Source organism: Lepisma saccharinum, chromosome 1, assembly GCF_977018435.1.
Source record: "Lepisma saccharinum chromosome 1, izLepSacc3.1, whole genome shotgun sequence".
Classification (NCBI taxonomy): domain Eukaryota; kingdom Metazoa; phylum Arthropoda; class Insecta; order Zygentoma; family Lepismatidae; genus Lepisma; species Lepisma saccharinum.
In genome coordinates, this window is record NC_139229.1 from 9,991,513 (window position 1) to 10,006,598 (window position 15,086).

Here is a 15,086-nt window from a genome sequence, read left to right on the forward strand (position 1 = left end):
TTTATTTCTATATTTACCACTATTAGGTTTCCTTGTCATATCAATTGTGACAAAGCCATAGCGGTCCTGGTTCCAGCACCTACTGCAAAATTTAGAAAAATCATTGTAGCTCAAGTCCCCACCTACATATTCATCATGTATGTGTTTGAGGTTCGTATGGTCTTGATGAAACACACATATAAAATTGCTGTTGTCTCGGATCAGCTGTTTTGGTATTTTAGAAAAAGTCTGTGCCAGGTAGAAGCAATCCATGTTTTTGTGTCGGCCCTGTGTAAAAAAATTTCTAACCTTGTTTTGATTTTCCAGTATAATATCATCAAATACAACAACAGAGTTATCAAGATATTCATGAAGTGGTTTAACATCTGATTCAAAAGTGGCTATATCCAGTCCATCATATAACTTCATTAGTTGCTGATATTTTAATTGTTCTAAACTCTTAGAGAAGACATACAAGTGCCTGTTTTTCCAGTCTAACCAGTTGGGTGCCAATAAAAAATTATCAATCATTAGTGTAGTTTTACCACAAGCCGATGGCCCAACAATAAGACATCTAATATTATCAGGCAGCAGCTTTCCATTTCTCTTATTGTGCTGTTCAGGATCTGGTAGTCTCTTTATAACATCCCAGGTGTTCATAGTATCACTTTGTCTGCCTCTATCCAGCTGTGTTCTGGGAGTCCTAGCCATTTCACCAGTATTTTGTTGCCTTTTCTGCGGATGACTTTTTCTATAAGATATGTGTCAGGCTGTTTAGTTTTGCTGAGTTCTTCTTCATAGAATCTGCCTTTGAGAATTTCTCCTCGATGGTCTTTTATTATATATGTGTTACGGGTCCCAGGTTTAACTTGAACCACTGTAAATAATTCAGTACTCCAGTTTCTGGTAAAGCCTCTTTTGAATAAGTGCTTATATTTACTAATTCTTACTTCATCACCAACCTTGTATTTAGCTTTTTTGGTTGTTGGCTGATATCTAGGATAGTAAACAGTGCTGATCAATTGCTGCTCATCAGATGAAGTTACATCAGAGGGCTTCATGTTGATTGTGGTGTGGACTGAGTTGTTATATCTATCTAGAAGTTCTGGTAGGATAGTAAGCCATTTATAATTACCTTGAAGGGTAAATTGTTTATACATATGATTTTTTAGAGTTCTGTTGAATCTTTCTACAATAGAGGCCTTGAGATCACTGTAACTCGAGTAATGTTTTATTGACTGGCTTTTAATAAATTGTTGGAACACCAAATTATAGAATTCTTTGCCATTATCTGTTTGTAGATAGCGTGGTGATCTTCCACTCTGATTAATAATTGTCCTGAAAGCTTCTGTAACACATTTTCCAGTCTTAGATTTTAGCGGCAAAGCCCAGGCATATTTTGAAAATGTATCTATAACAGTAAGTATATACTTGTATCCTTTGTTGATCTTGTCTAAGTTTTTCAGCTGTCCCCCATGAGGGGCCATCTCAACCAAGTCAGACTGCCATAAATCATCTATGCCTTTTGTGACTACTGGTAGTCGCTTATAATTATGTCTGGCTTGTCTGTGTAATTCATCAACAATAATTTGTCTAGACATAGTATGTAAACAAGAATATTGCAACTAAACTATGGGGTGTTCAGCAGCTGATACTACAGGTAAAGGTAAAGTGCTCCCCTGTGCTTAGCACCACGCCATGAAGGCGTATAGGGGGTGTGGGGGTAACGCCCCACACTTTCTTGATCCGGTCGTGAGTGGGGGTGATGTGATCAGCATCACGCCCCTGACCGCCTTTACCCCCCAGGGTTTCCCCCAGGTACCCATGTTATTCGACGCTGATACTACAGGATTTTCTAAATATAATTTGTCTCCTATTTGTATTTTAAATTCAAGAGAACCATCATCTTCAGCATAAGTTGTCTCTAATGTATTGGGGTCTGTAAAATCTTCTAACTCTACACTGGTGACCTTTGGTTTGTTGTCAGCATTAGTTATTGATAAAGTAGGGTAGTGGTGAGCCTGTGGTTGTAGCCAATATTTGATCTTGATTGGTCTGAGTGTGCCTCCAACAAAAAAATGGTAATAAAATTGTGCAGGAGACAGCATATATATTTTGCCACCTGGTGTAAATGGTGAATCATATTCTTTGTTGGGGATACTGTACAATTCAAGGATTATTGTATGTTTAGGATTCTCAATTAGGCCAGTTATTTCTTTTTCTGCTGTAAGCAATCTACTTATTACAGATTCAAGATGCTCATTGATAGTCCTAACAATCTCATCGTGGCCTGGTTTTATTCTTATGTCCACAGCAAGTTTTTTGTATTGTTGCACAATTTCTTGAAGCTGTGTGGCAAAAACAGACAGAGCATTTGCTTGGTTGGATTCCATGGTCCCTAGTTGTTGCTTGATATTACCTACAATTTGCTGTAGATTTTCAACAACAGCTAATTTAGAACTTTGAGCAGTAAGATCATGGACTTGTCTTCTGATATCCTCAAACAAAGCATAAAGCTCATTAATATGTTGATTGGTTGGTAGAGTGGCCACTGTTTGAGTAAGCTGTTTGATCTCTGTCTGGATATTCTTGATATCTTCTGATTTCAGTATGCGATTCACAGCTCTCTTAATATTTTTAAGTTCCTGTGATGTAGGCAGATTTGCTACAGTATTCTGCAAAGATTCAAGTGCCAATTTCACAGTATTTAATTCAGAAGCATCAGCCACACTACGCATAGCATCTTGGAGCAGGGTTATGTCTGCCTGAGTAGGTGTTGATTGTTGTAAAATTTCAACTTTTGTTTGGATATCATCGATCAAGTGATGAAAATGAGATAGCTCAGATTCAGTGTTGAGGTTTTCAAGTTTGGTGATTTGTTGCTGGACACTAACAAGAGTGTCTACAATACCAGGCAGGCGAGATTCTAGAGTTTCTTGTACATTTGTCAGATCACTTTGTACTGCTGCTATGGTACTCTCAAGATGGGTTATGGTACTCTGAATTTTTCCAAAATCTTCATATGTTTCAAGTTGCAGTTTGATGTTAGCTACACTGTGAGTTATAGCACTCAGAGCATCAGAATATGGTAGGTTGTTCATAAAATTTTCAAGTGTCTCAATTTTTTATTTAACCTCGGCTATGGTATTGTTCAAGGGGTCCAGATTAGGTATTTGTAGTGATTGAATTTGTTCTTTTAGAGTGGAAATTACTAGATCAAAATCTTCTTGTGATTTTATGCTTTTGACAATTGTTTGGAGCTGTGCCTGGACACTACTAATCTGCTCTTTTAGTTGCTGTTTCAATTGTTCAGAGTTGGTAGCCTGAGTTTTTAATTTGGCTTGAAGAGCTGCTACAGCTTCCTCTAAATTTTGAAAATTATCCAATGTTGCCAAGTCAGTATATTTTTGAAACAATAATTTAAGTTCTGAATCAATTTTAAGAAGAGGGTCCATGCATTGTGATTGTAAATTTGTAATTTCTAGTTGAAGACTGGCATTGAGTGTGGTTTGTAAAGCTTGTAAATCACTTCTTAATTTTTTAACTCTGACATCAAGCATCAGAATCTCATCACTGTGATCTTCATGCCTTGTATGGCCAAATATATCATTAGGCATTTTTGTTTTAGTGGTTATTTATTATAAAATATCTAATTCTTAATTCTATAAAAAAGGTATAAGTTTGTCATAATATCCCGGGACCTCAATATATAAACAGTCACCGGCAGAAACAGTATATACAGTGCCAGAAATCATGTTTGAGTGCTTAATTCCATAAATATTTCTCCCTACTGAAATCTTGACATCACCCTCGGGAGTTGTAATAAATTGTAATTGACCACCTATAGGTAATTGGTAATGATTTAAATTATTATTAAATATGTATAATGTTTTACCTGTTTTATCATCAACATCTGTAAGTATGCTGTTCAGATGAATAATTAACAAACCACTTAGTTTAGATATTATATTAGGAGAAGGTGCTAGTGTTGGCAAGTCCACAATAGCTTTTTTAAAATCCAAATAAATTCATTGGCATGTTTATTTATTTCAAATCATGCTCTGTGATTAGGCATTGATTGCCACTTATAAAGTCACAATGTCCCCATGGTAAAGTATGTATGCCACATGACAAAATACATCTCTTATCATCATGTGGGTCTAGAGCTACTTTTCTTACAATATTGGTAGTCAACAAGTGATCTTTACTCTGAATTCTATTTTCTGATGTTTTGATTAACCTGTGTGACATGAGACAATTTTTGTAATCTTCAAATTCAAGCTCTTTGTCTACAGTATCTCTACCAATACCCTTAGTTTTTTGGCAACAGCACCACTACATGTTTCAAAACTGTACATCTTGGCCCTTAACCCAGCAAATGCCACAATAACATCGCCAAGTGTTTCATCTTTTAACTTGCCAGGTACCTTTTTGTTGTGGGGTTGAATCTTTGTATGTTCACTAGTATCAAAATATTTAAGAAATGCAGGCTGTGATATATCTTGATAGACATCTTCTGTCTGAATATCAAGGATAAAACTATCTGTGTCCATGTACATCAGTTTTACACGATCACCATAAAAAGGCTTCAGCACATCATAATAGAGCTTTAGCATGTGTAATTTGGCCAATTCTAATATCACAGCCCCTACATAAATAGGCTTATCAAACTTAATCTTTGTTTTTTCATGTTGAAGAGTGCCGTATTGTCATCATAAATTCTTCTGTAGTTGAAATTAGGCTTTGCTATCAATTTTTTGCTCCGGCTGGGGTCAGTAACTAATTTAACATCAGTATGTTTTCTGACATTTTCTATGGTTTTGCCATACACTGAATTGACCATTAATTTAAACAAGGTCTTATCAAATTGGCTTACTGCACATGTTCGAAGCTCGGTGTTTGTATCAATGTATGGCTTCAACCATCTTGAGTGCCTGAACCTTAAGACTTTGCCAACTTTGGTCACTTGAACACCATGATGCATCAGGAACTGGAGGTTTTTGTAATATATGACATAACCCTGTTTTGGCTCTAGAGTCATCATTAGCTTCTTCTGTTTAGAGCCAGGTGAACACTGGAACTCAGCAATAGGCGGCAGATCAGAGAACTGGCTGTGCAAATTATCAGGAATTGCCAGATCAACCTCTAAGAACAGGCCATAGTCACTGTCATCAAAGTCCTGAAGATCCTCAATGTTGAAATCTTCAACCCACTCAAGTCCTGCATATGGCAGTTTATCCATCATAGCATAACCATACAGGCTGTTGGTATCCACATAAAGTACATAGTTTGATGGCCGTGATGGATTATAATCGGGAATATATTTGTTGTTGGCTCTGCCATATCTCTGACAGCATTGCACCATGCCTCCTCTTATACATTGTTCCATAAACAAATACATGTCCTGATCCTGAATCAGATCCAATTGCATTTTAGTGTTCAAAAACATAGCAGACCATGCTAGGCCTGGTGCACTATAGAAATAAATTGGATCCAGCTTATAATTTTTCATTGATGATTTTCTAAATGCCTGAAGTATATCGGCTAAAAGAGTCACATCAAGTTTTAAATATGCCTTATGATAATCACCAAATGTCTGGCATTTTAAGTTGCTCCACATCAACTGGGCATGGTGATAATCTTCATCAGTAATTCCAGATGCTCTGAGTTTACTGTAGAACTCTTGTTGTGGTGGCAAAGCACACTCATCAAATTTAGAAAAATCTGTAACATAATCATATGGGTATACACCCTTCCGCCTAATTAATTTCAGGTCCTGATTTGGAAACATAGCACATGTGATTTTGAATTGGTCATCAGATAATTGACTGGCCAGAGTAGCCAAGCTAGCCGACAGAATTCTGTATGAATCAAGAAATCTTAAGTGAATAGGAACACCATTAACTTTAATTATCTTGCTAATAGCAATATATTTCTCATCATTTTCTGCTAAAATATTTAAATTCTGCTTGTCAAACCCCTCGTACCTGATCAGATGATGAAAATCATAATTAGATGCACCATGGCAAAATATTGGGACAAATTTTGGTCTCTGGATCTTAATATTACAGCTATTACACAGGGCCATTTTGAATTTACCATCTGTATGAGAATGGTGTTTCACCTTGATATTTGTATCTGAAAATTCACAATCACATACTGGGCATTTTTCTGCATTGTTGAAATCTTCAATCTGATCCTCTGTTAAAGGCAACATAGGTTTTGATTTTAATAAGACATTTGATGCTATGTCATGGCACTCATTTTCTATTCTATGTGCAAATTTTTTGATGGCATCTGGTCCCATGTATAAATATTCTTCACTAACAACACCATCCTGTACAACCACATAATAAAAACTAGAAGGCTCATGTAACTGGTATGATGTAATTGAAGATTCATCAGGATCTAGGCTGCATAATGCAAGGGGTTTGAGGTTTGATTCAAAATCACAGACTATATATGCTGGATGTTCCAACAAGGCTTCAAATTTTTTGAATTTGGCATTTTCATTTGGCTTAGGCATAACCATATGAACAGGTTTATGGTTGCCACAGTATTTCAGATGCTCAACTAACTTGTTTTTAGCAATTTCTGTATTCACTTCACAAACCCCATTTATTATTTTTTTACCATCTAATACAGTCAAACATCTTCTACACAACTTGAATATTGTCTTAGATTTGTCTAGTTGTTTTCTGACTAAAGCTTCAAGACTGTGTATCAGAGTGTAATGATATGTGCCATCCTCTTCAATTAAGAGCAGATCAATCGGAACAGCAGAATCATCATCAAGTGTACTGATTCTGAGAGGTTCTATCAAGCAATTGCCACGGCCAGAAGAACAAATAAAAACATTAATAGATAATTGTTTACCATTGATATCCCTGGCCTTTTTTTTTAAATTTATCAATATTCTGAACAGACATTGGATATTCTAAGCCCTCCATAGCATCATCAAAATCATGTTCATGTTGTTTATAATAACTTATTCTCTCAGGATGCCTTAAAACTGGAAACAAAGCAGCTAAAATACACCACAAAAAGCATTTCTCATCATTATTTTCTATGTTAACCACGGCTTTTTTGTTTTTAATATTGGCAGGTAATGGCAAATATGTGGAACCTTGTAGCAGGTTAAATTTAGAAATATTAATATATAACTTGTGTGGAGTTCCGCATAAACTCCATCCTGATTCTTTTGCAGCAAATTCAGAATGTTTAATATTCAATTGATCTATCAAACTGCTTATTATTTTGTCTAAATTTGTATTTGAATATATAGGTACAGTTTCTGTTATGTGGGGCTGTGTAAATTTTGTGCCATTTGATTTCTTATATTGTGTAAACAATTTGAGGGACAGCTTATAAGAGCCATTTTCTGCATTTAGAATAGCCTGCACATCAGAATTTATACTGTTCAAAAAATTCTTAATGTCACATCTTGGCTCTGATACAAAACGGTAATCCCTTAGTTGGCCAGCAAAACTGCTATGGATAGGTATAAAGTGTGGCTGCTTTGCTGCTCTAGTATTAACAGGTGTTTCAAGCTTCCTTTTTAGACCAGATGAAGATGGCTGTGATGAAGTAGAAGGCTGTACATAACAAGTACACTTATGCCTATTGTAATATGCTTTGCTTAATATTTTATGGCATTTTGGGCATATTTTTGTGGGTGTTCTGCATTTTTCTGGATCACAATTATGCCGGTGCCTAGCCCAATTAGGGCTGGATATATTCTTATTGCATTGATTACAATATTTCTGATTTGGCATTTTTGTTGTTGGTTTATTATATAAGATTTCTTGGGGTTCAAATCAAAACTCTATACTTAATACAAAATATCAGTTGGGTTCAGCAGTGTGCTTTGTATACTTAGTGTGTATACTAAGTGTGTTAATATGTTTGGATTTGTTGTTGGTTTATTATATAAGATTTCTTGGGGTTCAAATCAAAACTCTATACTTAATAAAACTATGACAGGTTGTAAAGCTAATAGCCCACAAGCACAAAGGTAGAATAAGTATTGATCTACAGAAGCACTGACCTAGCACAAATGCCTGTGCAGACATGTATGTCGTGGTGTGCATAGAAAGGCAATGACCTAATACCGTGTGTCATGTATTGATCTTGTATAACAAACTGGAACAGATATAAGCCTGACTCTAAATATGAATGGATTACAACAAACAAGTGGGATGTGTCAAATATCAGACTCCTTTATACAAAATATAAGTCTTTTGTTCAGTATATCAGAAATATGTTTAATATGAATAATAGGAAATTTTATATATTAAATCAAACAGACCTGTATGAGGAGCACTGCAACAACATGTCCATACTCTTCAACCACTCTCACTCGTGCTGCGATGCCAAGGGTCCCGGGTTCGAATCCCAGTTGGGCTTGGTTGTTTGTGAATGTCCATTCATCAATTTAATCATTTCATCACTCATCCCCATATTCGCAAATTAGCCAAGAGGCACAAAACGCGAAGCAAAATAAACTAAATCAATCAATCAATCAATCAACCACTCTCACAATACTAACTGATATGTAATGCAAAAGCTCTTGCCTAATAATTTGTTGCATAATATTGGATAATAATTTGTTGCACAACATGATGCAATAGAAGTGGACCGGAAGTAAACCGGAAGTAGACCGGAAGTAAACCGGAAGTGGGCTGGAAGTAAACCGGAAGTGGGCCGGAAGTGAACCGGAAGTAAACCGGAAGTGGACCGGAAGTAAATATGTGTGGGTGTGGGTTTTATGAGCACCTTGGCCTAGTTTTGGGTGTAGCAAAAACATTATCAAGAGGGGCATATTTTGAACAAGCTTATGGACAACAATTTGGCAGATGTGGCTTTTGTAAGTGTAGCCAAATCAATCTGAGGGAGGTCATCATTTCACGGGAAATTCCCGAGGGCTTTTTTACAAAAGTCTTGGATTAGACAGAGTGGCACACTTGAGCAATAAGCTCATACGGACATCTTGACCTAGTTTTAAGTGTAGCCAAATCAGTCTGAGGGGGGCTCTTCATTTATCGTGCCAGTAATATCACAAATACCACTACTGTTTCACTATTCGTTTGTACGAAAAATGTGCATGGAAAAGAGCATGATGTACCCTTCCCAATAATGGTTAATTTTCCGCGGCATTTCACTAGCACGATTGATTGATTTGGTGTTTTAAGTCCACTTTATGTGCATTAAGGCTAATCGGGATTGGACCTACAGTTTAAAGTGGGATCCGAACCACTTTGTGCCTCAATTCACTAGCACGAACACGATGCTCCGGCAACTGCAAGCTCAGACACAACACTGGTTTCTAGACCGGTTTCAAGGTTATGGCGCAACTACACACGTGGCAGCATTGTTGCCAAATCGGTCGGATATGGCCCGATCAGACTTCTGTATTACTAGACGTGAAAATGCCAAGAACATTATTACTTGTCACTTTTTGGAATACAGTCACATGAATGTTAATTAACAAGCATTTGTTTGGAATAACAATATAAAAAATAACTCCAACTAGTTACGGTGTGACGTATGGTCATCATCGTAGGTTTCCGTGACTGGGTTACACTACTCATTTGTAGCTCCCCAATTTCCGACGTTGGTGGGTGGCCACCGGTAGGAGAAAAGATGTTACATTTCCCCTCCTCTCACCAGGAGACTCAAACATGCATGTGTCCCATAGCTGGAGCCCAAAGCCTGATGCCTTAGATTGCATGGCCGTAGTGTGGGACATTTATGTGCAATGCTGAATTAAAAAATCCACCTGTTTATCAATAAAATGTTGCATAAAATCATCGAAGGAATTAAGTGAAGAATTTTCAAGAGTTAATTGTGGAGGAAGAATAAGGGTTTGTTTCAACATGGTAGTGACTCACACTTAGCTATTTTGCTAGAATTGAAATAAATAGTACAACAATGCTTTCTTAGGATTTTATTGAAAAAGACAAATGTTCAAGTAGTAGCATAAAAAACTGAAGAGTTTCTAAACACTTCTTAGTTATACTAAGAAAATTAAATAGTTATGCCAACATCAGACACCAAGCCAGTACAATTTCTTTTCCAATTTTAAACTATAAGGGAATGAAATATATTAATTTGTATGTACTATATTAAAACAATAAACATTCAAAAATACATGGATATAAGGTATACATTATAATACTTTCAACTTCAGGTTGATACATACATAGAACAGTATTTCTGCATTCATATGCACTGCCAAGAACAAATATTTATAAAATCAGCAGAAAGCGTAAATACAAATTTACATAAGTACACATTTAAGTGAATCACAACCAGTATTCTCTCTCACATTTAGCACACTCTCAGCAGCATAGTTCATATGCATTCTCAGACACACATGTAGATATGCAACACACAAGTCGTCATTAAAACAATTTATGTATAATATAAAATCAAAACTGATTGGAAGAACTTGAAACTGAACATGCACACACCGGCAACAAGAAATCAATACTCAAGTAACAATTGGCGCAGTGAGTGAAAATTCCTCCCAGCCATGCATTCACAAATTACTGTTAAATTTCTCTACTGTAGATCCTTGGAGCGTTTGTACTCTATAATGTGAATGAATAATAAAAAATAAGAACACTCATTAAAATGAAATTACACGTGCACATCAACAGAAATGGCAATTGTTTTTTTGTGCTTAATTGTATGATGTAATGCACTGGTAAACTGCAACATGTGCATAGACACGTTAAAATGCATTTTATGCAACTTGTATAGAACTGTACAGTGATTTTAAATCCTCAACATTTGTCACCAAGTATTGGAAATGCAAAGTTTATATACACTTTTTAAAGACTTGAATATCTACAGAAATGTTCATCACGGAAGACTGTGATACCATAGATAAACACATAATCAGTAGTATATACATACAGATTGATGTCTCATTCAATAATGTGAAATTTACCAACACCCTGGAGATGTTTGTTCTTAGGTAAAAGTTATTTCTCTTCAATATCACTATGCTTTAATATACTCTTGCCTCTTCCTTATCAGTTATGTTTTACTTGAATTGCAAATGGATGAGAACCTTTTTAACTATTCAAGATTGTTAACTTGCAGTCACTCGACTCAGCCAGCTTGTTATTTTCTCATAGTTATTTTCCATCCATTTTACATTAGCTTCTGCCTTTTCAACTGACTGGTCCACGGCCCTGGATGCTGTGCCAAGATCAGTTCGGTGGCTTTCAGCAAATTCCTTAAGCTGCAAGAGAAGAAAGTGATTAGTTAAATTTAGGCTGGACCAACAGACATTAATGCCAATATTCTTAGCAATTCCTGCCTGACATCTACGCATTAACAATCAATCAATCAACCACTCAATTCCTGACTGATATCTATGGATTAACAATCAATCAACCAATCAATTCCTGACTGATATCTACACATTAACAATCAATCAATCAACCAATCAATTCCTGACTGATATCTATGCATTAACAATCAATCAATCAATCAACTAATCAATTCCTGACTGATATCTATGCATTAACAATCAATCAACCAATGAATTTCTGACTGATATCTACCCATTAACAATCAACCAATCAATTCCTCACTGATGTTACAGTTTGGCAGATGAGAAAATACAAAGATAAAAAAAAGATGACACATTGCATCATGTCATGAAGGAATATGTATAGACATAGGGCTCCACACATTCTTAATTTTGGCTGTAGTGCAGTAATAAAATCAACAACATGCTCTGGCTGCCTTTACTTCCCAGGTATCTGCTGATTAGAGGATGGGTGTGTTCCAGGTCCTGTTTTGTGTAGGAACACTACACGATGAAAGAATTCAACTGAACTATATCAGCACTTTGGAAAGTAACCACCGAGTTACATTTACTGGTAAAGTTAGTTATAGTTACTTCCTGCTGAAAATTTTCTTCCAAACAAATTACTTAAGATTAAGGATCATTATTTGCAATAAAATATACGGAGCTTGCATGTGTTTTATATTACAAGTCTTCACATACACACACACACTGGATGAGGACAAAGTCTTTTGCAGAAAATCGTCGCTAAAAAACAGACAAATGGAAAGACGAATGTTGTAGCATTGCATAACCCAACTCAGAGGTTTTTTTTTTTTGTTGTTGTTATTGCGGGTGGTGCTGCAATTGTCTGTTGCAACATGGTAACATTTTGAGTCTTGAGAAATGTAGACAGACACATTGTCTGTATTTGGGGAACAGAGAACCATCATGTTGTGTTAGAGCACAAGTGGTACACACCTAAAGCGAATTTTTGGTGTGGTTTCATGCACAACAACTTGTTGGACTTTTCTTATTGGATATGCGACCACTGGGCAGTTAGATATTTGCCTCATGAGGTACGCTTGGAAATCTTTGAGGCTTTCAAGTGTTTTTTTCTTGGAAATGGCTAACTATAGCACACATTAGTAGCTTTGTAAATCAATACCTCTGGGGTACCCTACCACTACATGAAGTCCTGTCTCAAATACAGGTTCCAAAGTGATTCCTTCTCCTTGTAAGGTTGGAATTTTTCCAGCTTTTATCCACATAAAGCAGCTCTGGGGTTTGACCAGACTCTAATAAATGGGTATCTGGAGGAGGGGGGGGGGTGTAAAGGTAGCTGGGGCAAAGTGCTTATCACTTCACTTCCAAAAATGGCCAACATCGAGAATGTGTGGGGGCCCTACCTTCACATCCCTATGTGCCTTCATATCATGGTGCAATGTGCACAGGAACTTTTTGCCTTACCTGCTTATGTCATATCAATCTCTGCATTTTGCTTTGAAAGATTCACATGTGAGACATTCAATATATTAAAAAATATTAACTTAATCCTAAATTCCACTTTTTGTCACACAATTTTGGAGCAGATTTAATGATAATTGTGTATTTTTGTATACTCCAAGGATACCTGGACTCTGCTAGAAGAGTACTGACTGATATTATTGAATTAAAACCATACTTACCAACAGCAATAAGGTGAAAATCACCTCAGCTGTACCAAACAAGCTAGCCTATATTCCTTTCCTGGAATGACTGGAGTAGCGACGTGCAGAGGCGAAAGCTTGTGGGTGGGGCCAGACTAGGTGGGGAAGGGTGCAGAATGCAGAATTCCCCTAGTAGGCTTGCGAGCTGTCATATTTACTACAGAACTACTGGACCAGTAGAGTCGCCCACTCTCGCGCGAACCTTCCCCTCTGCACGTTCATTGGACGAGGTACACACTTGGAACGTGCACCCAGAACGCGTTCGCATTCTCTTACTCCAGACATTCCGGAAAAGGAATATAGTAAAGGTTACACAAATAACCATTTTCATTTCATCCTCTCTCCTAACATGTATAATATTTCAGCTAATCTTACCATTTTTACTTCAAATATGGTGTTCATTTCTGTTGTAGCTTCTTTGAATGTTCTACCAGCAACACCAAAAGCTTCGGAACTGAAAAGAGCATTGTGAAAAGATATATATTCCATTAATACTTTAAACATAATATAATACTTACATCTTGCAGTTCAAATTCAGTATTCATTCTTTTGGTGCAACTACGTACAATGTTGTTGATAGTAAACAAGGATGAGCCCAAACTGCAAAACACACAAAACATAGAGCGGTGAGATATGCTTCAACATTTTGGCAACAGTGAGGAAAAAAACACTGAGTGAACACATAATTGTGGTTTGCATAAAGAAAGGAATGGTACAGGGATGTTTCACTCACATATTTAAATAAATTGTGTTTGTTTAGTGCAATGGGGGTTAATATGTTTACAATCAGTGTTGACCAAAACTGGAATTGTTTTCTGATAAAAGTAAATGAACTGATGATTAGTGGTATAGCCAGATAAAGAATGATGATATCAAAAAGTAGATGACCCAGAATTTTCATATCCAGATGTGGGTGTTGCCATATGCCTAATTTTTCCTTAGTTGTTATACTGATCGCAAGCTCATCTGATGGCTGACTTACATAGCTATTTCTGCCAACCAATGGTCTTCGAGGCTTTGTCCCTTTATGGGTGTCAACAACAATGGTTGTGAACTAAAAGCTGTAGGTGTAACATGGATCTCTAGTAGCAAATGTTGCCAAGGGTAGTCTATTTTTGCCAGTTGTTTTTATTTGCATGATTGTACAGTGTTTACATGCTTTGTGTACCTACTATTTTTCTTTTGCACGTTTTGTGTACAGTACTTGTGTGTTAGAAGGAAGTTAAAGCTCGTTTCCCTTTTTCTTCCACTTCGCAGTACATTTGGCAACATGTGGTGTATCCAACGCTTATTGTTTTGTCTCGCCAGGAGCATTCAGTGTTTTGTGACTCGAAAATGCCGGATTGTTAGTTGAAGAGAATTCAACTGATCACTGATTCACTGTTTCCCAGCCTCCAACTGAAAATGTGGGCAGTATAGTGACACATGGACCCTTTGCTTGCAGAGACTATGTGGAATATCTATATATCCGAATTGTCCAGATTATCCAGATATTAGGATTATCATCTGAATTATCCATATATTTGGATATTGATTGATTGATTGAGTTGGTGTTTTAAGTCCACTTTATGCACAGTAAGGCTAATCGGGACTGGACCTACAGTTTAAAGTGGGATCCGAACCACTTGTGCCTCCACCGGGTATCGAACCCAGGACCCCTTGGTTACAAGGCGACGACACTACCACTGTGCCATCGAGGAGGCCATATATCTGGATATTCAGATTATCATCCGAATTATTCATATTCGGATTATCCAAAATGTCCAGATGTCCGAATGAGTGCATTATCGAGATAGTTTTATCATTTATCTGTTTTACGGGCTATCTACATATTCTATATTTGTCATGTTCATATTTCACAGTACGGATATTTTAAACATCCTTCATCAAATCTGTACTATCCAGATATCTGTGCTGTCTAGATATTCGGATTATTCAAATTACCATATTTGCCAAAGTATAAGATGCACCCAATTTTTGTACACATTTTTCAAGAAAAAGCTATATCACGGAATTTATCATTAATTTACAGTATTTCAAAATCTGAAGTAATATGTAGGTCTACTTTCAACAAATAATTTACATTTCAATCTTCT

General features: G+C 36.5%; 1 protein-coding gene across 6 annotated transcripts in view; it reads right to left on the reverse strand.

Moving 5' to 3' along the window:
• Nucleotides 1–9,912: 9,912 nt before the first annotated feature.
• The window catches only part of LOC145992616 (aminopeptidase N-like), a 351,916-nt gene continuing 346,742 nt past the window's right edge, over nucleotides 9,913–15,086 (reverse strand). For 5 of the 6 annotated variants that reach the window (XM_083128997.1, XM_083129006.1, XM_083129014.1 and 2 more), the window contains 2 exons: nucleotides 13,509–13,590; nucleotides 9,913–11,230 (listed from right to left, as the gene is read on the reverse strand). In XM_083128997.1, the coding sequence (XP_082985123.1) occupies nucleotides 11,078–11,230; nucleotides 13,509–13,590 (235 nt within the window). In that variant the 3' untranslated portion in view covers nucleotides 9,913–11,077. Of the gene's footprint in view, nucleotides 11,231–13,365; nucleotides 13,445–13,508; nucleotides 13,591–15,086 lie in introns of all 6 variants that reach the window. The other variant, XM_083128988.1, reaches the window with a different exon arrangement.